Here is an 11,513-nt window from a genome sequence, read left to right on the forward strand (position 1 = left end):
CTGAGGTGTTGTGGACCGGGGAAGCCCACTTCACACTCAGAGGCTCTGTCAACTCTTACAACTGCAGAATTTGGGCTACAGAATATCTTAGAACTGTCGTAAAAACCCCATTGCATAACGAGAAAGACACGGTGTGATGTGGATTTACCACATCATTCGTGATCAGACGTTTTTTCTTCAAGGAAATGCGCAATTCTGCTTTTCAAACTGGCAGTGACGGATACGAGGTACATCGATATATTACAGAATCGCATCATCCCTAAAATGGCTGAAAAACACCTGCTGGAAGGTACGATTTTTATGCAGAAGGGTGCTGCATCCCATACTGCTGCACATGTGAAAGACCTCTTGCACACATCGTCTGGTGAGGATCGTGCTGAGCCGCCACTTCCGTCATGCTTGGCCTCCCAGGTCCCCAGAGATCAGTCTGTGTGATCATTGGCTATGGAGTTACTTGAAATCGCAAGTCCTCCTGAAGTCGTCCGACCCAATTAGGGATGCAAAAAGACAATATCTGATGGCAGTTTCTCACCAGATCTACAGATAAGCTATACAGTGCTGTTCACAACATTGCCCCTCGACTACAGGTATTGTTGATGAATGACGGCCGACATGTTAAGCATTTATTACAAAGAATATTGTCTCTGCTAAAAATCAATTCTTATGCTAATTATTGTTTTTGTTATCATATGAAGCATATCTGTTGGCCATTTTTTTTTCACCTCTTTTTTTCCTGTGGTTTTAGGAAAAAAAAACTTGCTATTAGCAGGTGTGCCAATTTTTACCTCTCTACCTACATTACTCTGTGAATTATTGAACTTTCAAATGTTAATGGACTTTCGAGTCATCCGGTATTTCAATAAGCAGAATCTTGTAAATATCTATTGTGTTTTTGACATAAAAAAGCAAGAAAATCCTATTTCTCGTTTTTTCTATAAGCAATTTTTTTTCTGTAAGTACTTTTCTAATCCTGTTTAATTCTGTTTCTAGCAATTCTTTGATGCGGCTTTTCAGTTTGTATGGTAATTTCAATGCCGAATGCAGGTACTGTGTTGTGCTTTCTAATTCCCTAATATGCAAATTTACAGTCTTTAAATAAAAAATTTAAAAAAAGACAAGCTTTACATTAGAATCTATTATATATGTAGAAAGCTATCTGGGTGCAGAAGCGCTAAGAAGTTTAATTTTTTTATAAATACTACTGTTACACTTAAAGAACTTCGGACAAAATATTACAACAGATCTACTGTAACTCTTTTATGAAATTTAGGAGACAAAGAAAAGAGTTGCAATTGAGGAATGCAGCATGAAGACAAACATTTATAACCTCTATCACAGAATATATTCAGCACAGATCAAAATTAATAAAAGATGAATACCTGCACTAATGTGAAATTTTATATACACAATCACTGATGCTACCTACCCTAAAACTACACTCGTGGTCAAAATTAAAAGAATTTTCACATTTGGACGATTATTTCAAGAACCGATAGAGAGATTTAAATGAAATTTGGTATGGATATTTGTTGATGAAATACAAAAGCATATCTACAAAACGAATCATGGCAGACACGCACGATTTGCGTAAGGCTCGGCGACAAAGGAATCTCTAAAATAGAGACTGCGAGATGGAACAAATATTCAAGTTAATAGGCGCATGGTTCCCTCTAACAGTCATACAGCTCTCACAACGCACCTCATGCTGAAAATGAAACAGTTTATGAGTCTCTTTGGTAGTCTATCCCACTCCTGAAGCAACATTGTTTTCAGGCCATGGAGAGTTCTCGGAGGAGTAAGGGGAGTTGTAATTACTCTCCTAAGAGCATCCAAAACCAGCGTGTAGGTTAGAAGATCTGGCCGACCAATCTACCCGTTTAATATCTTCATTTTCTTGAAAATCATCCACCAGATTAGTATAATGTTGACGAGCGTTGTCGTTCATAAAAATAACTAAGGCCAATTGTTAGTGAAAAAAAGCTGTTCAGCTATATAGAGAAGATCATACCCCACGTTATTTCCATTTTTCTTTCGACCTTGCAACCTCTCCTTTAAACCTTGCTGCGCCGGAGAGCCTTACGCAAGATCATGCATGTGCACCATGATTGTCATCATCAAGTAAATAGACGCCTGAGTAAACATATAATTTTTCAAATAACACGCAAAATGCATTTCATCTAATCAATCTTTAGTTTCAAAAAAAAAAAAAAAAAAAAAAAAAAAAAACAACTGCAATTACAATCCTTTCAAAACTAATTTTTCTTAATGGTTATCAGTTGCAATTTTGGACATATTCATGAGGATTTATTTGAATACCTGAGTTAAAATATAAGAAAACAATTTCTTGGAAAGTTTTTTTTTAGAGAATTCGAAAGTAATTACAAATTATACTAATAACTTTTCTTTCCTTTTACTAACTTTCCTTCGTAGTTTAATTCGTAAGATTTCTCGAGCATACAGAATTCTAAATTACTTGCTCTTTTCGCCTATTTCTTTAAATATTATTAAATATCTTGCTCTTCGGAGTTAAAAATACTATTTCATACAACAAATATCGTAGGCTTTCCTTTAGTTCAACTATCGTTATTATTCAAATTTTTGTTATCTTTCCTGAACTTCTCAACTTCCCCTCCCCTTTAATTAAGAGCGTGTTTTTGCTAGCCAGTGCAAGTTTCGTTTCTGACCTTGCTGTTACGCTGATACGCCTTTCGGCTATTTGAATGATTATCACGCCTGTTAGGTTTGTCGAGTCAACCTAGCTAGCCGTAATTTAAAAGTGCTAATCCAGCACTATTCTTTTGAGATTTGAATTGGTCTGTGTTACAAATTCTGAACTTTCATTTAATTTCCACTGAACGTTGTCGGTGTTATTGTAAAGTACGGGCCTTTTTCTGCTTCTAGTTGAAAATAATGAAGGGTTATTTTCACCCTTCTTCTGTGATGGTATTATTTCACGCCTATGCGAGAAGTCGCCAGGTTTATTAATAGGATCTAGATTAGTTTATATGGACAAGGAGAGCTAGATCCTATAAGATTAATATGTATACCAGTTTTTGGATTGTCATGGAGAACCAAACTAAGTAGCAGAGTGAAAGGGCAACAGGCTACAAACAAGAAAACATTCTGTCACAAAAAACATTTCAAGAGTGTTAAAAAAAAATCCTGCAAAACAAATGGAAGGCATGTAAGATTTTGAAATGAAATATCAATTTTTGTTCGCAGGTTTGCTGCACTTTCCCTTCTAAACTATGTTCAAGAAGAAAGTTAGTTTAGGTAGCGTTTAAGAAAAATGTTAGTTTAGGTAGCGTTCAAGAAGAATGTTAGTTTAAATAGCATTCAATAGGATGTAGTTTGTGTCAAGATATAACTGAATGGCTCTATCCCAGTTGTAAATGACAGCATAAAATACGGCTCAAAATTTACACCCATAAGTTAAAATTCTCGATGGACGGTAGCTTAACATAAGATTTAAAAATAATTTCTCTGCAACATGGGGAAATTCCAACAAGACAAGAACACAAGATTTATTGATATATTTATTGATTTATTGATCTAACATAAGGAACATCATTTGGAATCAATAGGAATAAAGCCACAATCCCATTGCCAAAGTATTTCATACAAAATTCGAAACTAATTTGCGAACGTTAAGTTAGGTTAATTGATTAAGGAAAAGCGACTCAAGAGCTACAAGCCTATGGGAAGGATTACCTTCGTGAAGGACTTGTTAAGGGAAACTGGCTCGTATCTACGTTAAACATGGAAAAAGGCCACAAAATCCAACCATGCACCCAGCCCGTTCGCCGGGATTCGAAACCAATTCGAACTACTAGTGTTCAGAGACTTTAAAGGCTTTACGCTGGTGGGTCTCTTTGCGAATGAAACCGACATAGACAGTATTTGCCATAATTTACTTCTGAATAAATTCATATGGTGCTTGAAGGTTTTTCAGATTTAAGATTGGATTATATTAAGTTTTATAACTTACTTCGCAAATCTTATTTATAAAACTTGAAGGCAAAGAATTTTATTACGGTACCATCTATAAAAGAAAAATCAATTCTCATTCTCCATTAACACTGCAAGAAATTTTTCTACGGACTATTTGAAAGATTATTAAGATTGTGAGATTGTCACAAAAAATGTCCTTCAATTTTTAAAAATTTTATTTACGAATAATCTGACTCTAGATCGATTTAATTGAAGCACGAAATTTGAAGTTTTCCATGATTTGCACATCTCTGGCAACATTCTAAAATTCCTTGATTTACAAATGATGTAATAAATGTAAAAATACTAAACTGGGAATGGTAATATGAAGTAGTTCAAGTAATATATTATCTTATCTTAAATGTTTCAAGGAAAAAAAAAGATTTAAAAAAAAAATTCGTGAAAAAAAGAAGTCATGGTTCGGTCAGTTTCATATTATTTTTATTATATACATTATTATAACCAAAACTTGAAGTTTGGCCAGCTAATGTGGCTCAGTAATGCCACAATTTATTGTTACTTTGGGGTTCGGTCGAGAGAAACTCGATAAAGAAATTATCTTAGTCCAGTTCCTCTCGACCGAACCCCACACAATATCTCTTGCTTTAGACTTTTAACGATTTTTTAAGAAATTTACGTTTTTGGCTAGTGGAATACAATATTTGCTACTTAATGATACTCTTGTTAAAAGCTACATTATATTATTAGTACTCTAAGTATTTATCAAATCAGAAATTTCTATGAATATATATATATATATAATAATTTATTTACTAAAAAATATTGATTGTATTATCTCCTAATATAAATTTAGTAGCAGTATCAAAAAAGAGGGAACCCATATGCAGGAAGTTTAATTCCGAAAATTGTGTTTTAAACTAACTTGGATGTAAATTATGAAAAAAACGTTCTACGGGGACTTGAATTTAAATCATGAATAACAAAATTTCAATCTTTGAAAAAGAAATTAATAATTAAAAACAAGTAATTATCGCTATTGATCGGAAATTAGTTAACTTTTCAAGGGGAACAACCAACTTCCGTTCAATGAACAATAATTAATCAAAATTGAAATATATATAATAAGAAAGTAAAATGTGAATTGTACGTGAAGATATAATTTGAAATGTGAAATGTACACGAAGATATTGATTAAATTTTTCAATTTTATTTTATTTGTCTTTGCAAAGATAGCATTGTCATATTTTTCAATTTTTTCATTTTTATTTCAATTACTTTGAGTTCTATTTCCTAATTCCAATTAAGATTACTACTGTTTATTTTTATAAAAATAGTCTTGAATTAATAATGCATAAAAGCGAAGATGTCGGAGGAAATTTAATCAAGTATCTTGTAAATTTTACTCCATAAATTGCTTTTCACTCAAAATTTATAAAGAATCTTGTATTCATTCAGAATGAGTTCTTTGGTACTCTACTGTGGTTATAAATCCCATCACTTCACGGAACTACTATTTTGACCTAACTTAATTTGCCAGTTTGGCATCATCATTCTTGAGTAAAAGACGAAACACCTTCGCATTTATTAATTATTGTTCATTGAACGGGAGTCAATTTGTTCCCCTTGAAAAGTCAACTAATTTCCAATCAACAGCGATACTTACTTTTTTTTAATTATTAATTTCTTTTTCAAAGATTGAAATTTTGTTAATCGTGATTTAAACTCAAATCCCCATAAAACGTTTTTTTTCATAATTTACATCCAAGTTACTTTAAAACACAATTTTCGGAATTAAACCTCCTACATATGGGTTACCTCTTTTTTTATACGTCTATTAAATTTATATTAGGAGATAATATAATCAATATTTCTTTAGTAAATAAATTATTATTATGCTTTGCAGCTATTGCGCAAGTATTAGAAAAACTTGTTTTCGAACTAAGTGAATTTTAGATCATTCAACATATATATATATATAAATCCTATATATATATACATATATTTGATTAGCTTTTTTCGAAGCTGAAAATTAATAATCAAAAAGCCCGACTGACTGACCGATGAGTATTAATAGTCCGTGATGAATATAGTTTCCAGTAATTTTTATCCAAGGCTGCAAAAGTTATCAGAATCGAAAGGCCAGCAAGTGTCAAGTTGTAGTAAGGACTAAAGAAGCATATAAGTAATTACATACAAACATATGTATTTTTTCTTAAATGTCGAAGAAAATTTAATCCAGCAAAAAAAAAAAAAAAAAAAAAAAAAAAAAAAAAAAAAAAAAAAGAATTTGTTGTTATATATTCTAAGGTTTTCTTCAACGTGGAAAGTTTTCATAATTTGTTCAAGTAAGTTATTTAGTAGTTAATTCAACATATTAAAACTCTCTGAAATAAATGTCAGTATGAAAATTTAATATTTAGCTTGCAGGGCTCTGGGCTATGTCTAGAAGTTTAACCCAATGTTCCTTAGTAGACTGACAAGCGAGTTATCGCTCCAGCTGGAATTCAAAAGACAACATCTTATGAAGTTTAAAATAACCTTTTAATTTAACTCATAAAATTGAGAGAAGACATTACTTGGGTTGCAGACGAAACTCCACTACTTGTGGGTATTTAAAATAAAATAAGATCAAGTTAAGCTCAAGTACCGTAGAATGAGACTACACATAAAATAATTTACTAAAGCTGGCTCAAGTGGTTAACGACGCGCTTTTAACGTCGGCTAGCAAGGTGGTTAAAGCTGGATTAAACTTTGCCACAGCTGACGATATTACGTAAACGCAAGCGAGGTTGCCAGAATTTCTAACTGTAAAACATTCGAACTTTTAAATACTTAACAACTAATTTGCACTCTGGTGAGAACTACAGAAAGAAGTTGTGGTAAAGTTTCAAATCATAATGACTGATTAATTAACGTAAAATTCTACAAGCTGCCAGTGCGTTTGAATTACAAAATGTAATTAACAGAAATTTCTTGCAGGTACAAACCTTTATATCTCAGATTGAAAATAAACATAAATTTGAGTTTTTTTCCCTTTTGTGTTATTATTATTATTATTGTTTATGTATGTTTTGATAAATATTTAGTAAATGACTGTGTATCTAGAGAAAATAGAAAAGAAGGAGAAAATATAAGTTTGAGAAATGTAGAGTTAGTATACAGAAAAACATTGTAGAAAATACAATTTAACATTATTGAAATAAATTTTCAGTTAAACCCTATTTGATTATTCGAGTTAAACCCTATTTTACCCTAAATTTTAAGAGTAAAATTTCCAAACAAATTATAAACTTACATGCAACATACATTATGTGTATATACAAACTTTTATTTTGTTTAAAAAAATTCTGGCTCATCAACTGCTTTCACATCGTACATTCGGCCTACATGCGGTTTGAGACTACTGCTCTAGAGCACATTTTCCAACCCTGCAGTTTAATTCCGATTCGCTGAAATGGGTCGTTGTTAGCGGCTCCTACACTGGGAAAATAATTTTATGGGCACTCCTGAAGTCTAGTTTATTGTCATACCATTAATTTCACAAATATATTTTTTTATAAAATGAAATTTACATTTTATTTCAAATCTTGATTAATTTTGATTGATTTCATTCTGCTAAATACATACTAAAAAATCAAATATATTTGTTTAATAAAAATTAATTTGCATTATGTACAAAAATGGGTAGTATTATATTATCTTTCAAATTTTGCTTTAGTATATTTACCATTTGATTTACTGTATTATCTTATGTCTTAGATTTTGCCTCCGTCTTCTGTTATTTAATTATTATAAACTGTTGTAAAATTAAATGTTGTAAAGTGAGTTTAAAATGTTGTTAAGTGAGTCATATATAATAATATGAATTAATCATAGTAATTCATAAACTTCTCTTTTCTTGTTTACTAAAAGCAAATTTTATTATTTTAGGTTTAATTATCTACATAATTGTATGCAAAAATGTGCTCATGCATTTGAGCGAAAATAAAAACTGTACTGGATTAGATGACTTATGCTTGCCAATATAACAGCAGGGAAGGATTTTCTTGCAGAATTTAAAAATTAATTTTTTCAAATACGATTTTAAAACGTAAAACAGAGAGAAATGTAATAATTAGAGATCGCTTAAAAGAAATAAATTCATTTTTAAGTAAAATGTAAGGTGAGCAAAGAAAATCCGTGATTAGGAAGCTTAACATAATATTTTTTCAAAAAAAGTAAAAAAAAAAAAAAAAAAAAAAAAAAAAAAAATTTTTCAGAACATCAAGATTTTATAAATTTAAAACGCACTTTGGCGTTTCACTGTAATTCTAAGCATAAAGAAATCAGTGATGCATTTTAAATGTTCATAAATAGAAATCTATAATAAATTAATTATAATATAATCTATAAATCTAAATCTATAAGTTCAAATGTATTTCAGAGCTCCGGTGTCTGATTTAAATCTACCTTTCAAAATTCAGTTTATTAATGCGCGAAAAATAATTACAAAAATTAGCAGCTAAAATACATAGTTTTATTTTCTAAATATTTTGCTTGTTCTAAATTATGCAGAACTCTGTATTATTAAAACATTTCTTCAAAATAAATTACGCAAATTATTAAAGTAATTATTTCCGATAAATTATTATTTATTTACAAAAATGCAGAACTCTACATTATTAAAGATAAGAAAATGAGTTTATCATTATGACGGTAATTATTTGTTTCATCCACTTTTTTTGGAATGTTATGTACTTATATTCCTATGTTCAAAACGTTTCCAATTAACCTCATGCATTAACGCTCAGGTATATATCACCGTGTTATAAAACTATACACAAGTGCATTCGAATAAAGATGCAAATCAGAACCATAATAACATTTTTAAACTGATGCAAGAATATGATTATAACAAGAATGAAAATGGGAAACCGTCAGATTTGCGTTAGCGAGGTATACAATAAAAACATCAGCAACAGCCTCAATTTAAAATGAAATATAAGCTGAATTTATATCACCTTTTTTTAACTTATTACTGGTGCTATATTATTTGCAAATATCAGCGCAACAAAGGTAGAAAGTTCCTGTTTATGAAAAATGGTAATAACTAAATTTAATTGAATTAATTTTATTAAAAATAAGAAATTTCTATTTATTTTGATAATTAAACGCCATCTTAAATAAAAATGCAGATACTGAATTTAATGAAAAATTGTGAGCACAAATATCATACTTAAATAAAATTATGAAACAGAAGCACATTCTTTAAAAACAATATCTAAATAACTTAAGTAGTGAAATAATATACACTTTTTTTCTTTCTCTTAATAAAAAATGCAGAAACTTCCAGACTTATTATGATCACTACATAAGTAATGAATTGTTCAGGAAATCATTACAAAACAAAAAATTAAATTATTAAATAAAACAAAAAATGATACACAGAAGAATCTAGATAAGTTAGAAATGTAAGATGTTAACTCATATTGTATACTTAGAATACGTACTAATTTTGGAAACCACACATTTTTATTAAGTATCACATGCAATATCTGCGGCATATAGAGAAAAATACCAGGAACTTATAAATAAATTTCCGATACTCTATTTCAGAAATATTCATTGGATCTCGTGTACAACGTTTCGTTTACCTGCTAAGCAATTAAGTTCAATTATAATAAAACATTTGAAAGATATAAATAAAAATCAAATAACTTACACTATCCTCTAAAAACACATTTTTCTGCATTATCCCGTTTCGCAATCTGACTATGAATACCGATTCTTTCAGCACTAATACTATCCAGTTCCTCACAGCACTGTCTACCAAACCAAGCCGAGTTTCATTGTCTAACTTTAACAACTTTAAACTGAGCATGAGTTACCTTCACCTTTGAAGCAACGTAGTAAGCAAGCAACTGACGAAAACTTTTTTCCTTTCTCAAGGAGAGAATGTGTACCCAACACAAAGCCCGGTGCCAGAAAATGCCGAGCTAAAGTCGGAGTCCACTAATTATTGGTGCGCTGCAGCTGACAATGGAACGGGTTGCGACCAAGCGCAACCCCCTCTAAGGTTCCTAAACCCCAAGCATGGCAAAATGAGGGCGCTACAAAAACTGCATATATAATAAAATGTCGATTGTCAATATGCATCGATCTTCGATAATATCACGCTCGGAAGATAATTCGGAATTACTCCCATTCGAGATTTGGATAAAATCTTCAGCGAAACAAAAGGTTAACCAATGCAAAGTACAAAGCAGAGATCTGCACAGTTTCATCGAGATATACATTCATATCATAACGTTAAAAGTGCTTTTTAGAAGCGATCCGAACAATGCTTAGTTCACTACAAGTTCAGCACTTTATCCTGGGCACTGAAATTGACATCGATCCAAATGATAAAAATATCTCTTAACTGAGACACAGGCAGCTAACAACGGACAGCAGACTAGTGTCGCTATTTTTCCGAGAATCTCGAGCCTGTTATTTTTAGTGTACAATATATTAGAGATGAATAGTTAATCAAATTTACACTTTTTGTGATCACAATTGAGAAATGACAAACAAATAAGCCGCTACTATAAACTTCAACATTCTACTCCTCTGCCGCCATCTGTTGGTAAATCTGGAACAGCTCTTCACGTAAAAGGACAGCCAAATGAAAGAGCGAAAAGAAAGAGCACAGAACTCAGATTAAATCAACTAACATTGACGAAAAAGGTGGGAATTTCTTCATTATAGGTGAGAAAAATATTTTCTGATTTAATCAAGAGTAAAATAATATGATGCGAATAGCTTATAATACATAGTCAGTATTACAAAAATAATTAAAAGTGTTGACTGAGACCGGTATAATAACGAGCACCTGGCAATATTAATAAAATAATTTTTAATATCTATTTGGCATAGAGAATTTAATACAGACCTAATGAAGAATTACTTTTAAACGATATGCTTTTCACTACGCCGCATAAAAAACAAAGATTTAAAGTTTAGGGGGGCGGAAGTTAAATATAAAAACATCCATCCAAATCAAAAGCACATATATATTACAAATTTAAGTGCTATAAAATAGAAAAAGTCATATTCTAGCTGATAATTCGAAAAACGTCTTTAATAAAATTCAATAAACGGGAAATATAAAATTAATAGAAAGCAGAGAATAAATATGCTAAAAAGGATACGATTAGCTTATTGATATGCGATCACTGGGAAGGTTATTAAAAAAATTGGGATTAAAAAAATCTCTAATAATAGCCCTAGTTCAGGACTAGAGGTTGGGAGGATGTATAGTGTCTTCTTAAGCTAAAAATTATTTTATTTAGAAAATGAAATAAATTTATATTTTTCCCATTGCTCAGTCATCTGAATTTCCATGTGACAGCTATGTTCAGAAGTGGTAAGAAGAAACAATTAGACTCACTTTTAATAACCTAAAAAGCAGTAATAGTCCCTTGAAAAGTACACAAAGAGTAAATTACCCATTAAAAATTAAAAAGCTGCAGTCTTAACGAAATTTAAGAGTAAAAGAAACGAAGTAATTTTTTTTCTCTGTATCGCATATGAACCACTTCAGT

The 11,513-nt window shown here is 30.8% G+C and overlaps 1 protein-coding gene across 1 annotated transcript in view; it reads right to left on the bottom strand.

The window, feature by feature from the left end:
* Positions 1 to 10,210, bottom strand: part of LOC118184277 (chloride channel protein 2-like) — a 266,024-nt gene extending 255,814 nt beyond the window's left edge. The window contains exon 1 of the mRNA XM_085809271.1: positions 9,653 to 10,210. Coding sequence (XP_085665397.1) covers positions 9,653 to 9,811 — 159 coding nt within the window. The 5' untranslated portion in view covers positions 9,812 to 10,210. The remainder of the gene's footprint in view (positions 1 to 9,652) is intronic.
* Positions 10,211 to 11,513: the final 1,303 nt, after the last annotated feature.

This window comes from Stegodyphus dumicola, chromosome X2, assembly GCF_044657685.1.
Source record: "Stegodyphus dumicola isolate Sdum_Otavi_A_Nest chromosome X2, ASM4465768v1".
Classification (NCBI taxonomy): Eukaryota; Metazoa; Arthropoda; class Arachnida; order Araneae; family Eresidae; genus Stegodyphus; species Stegodyphus dumicola.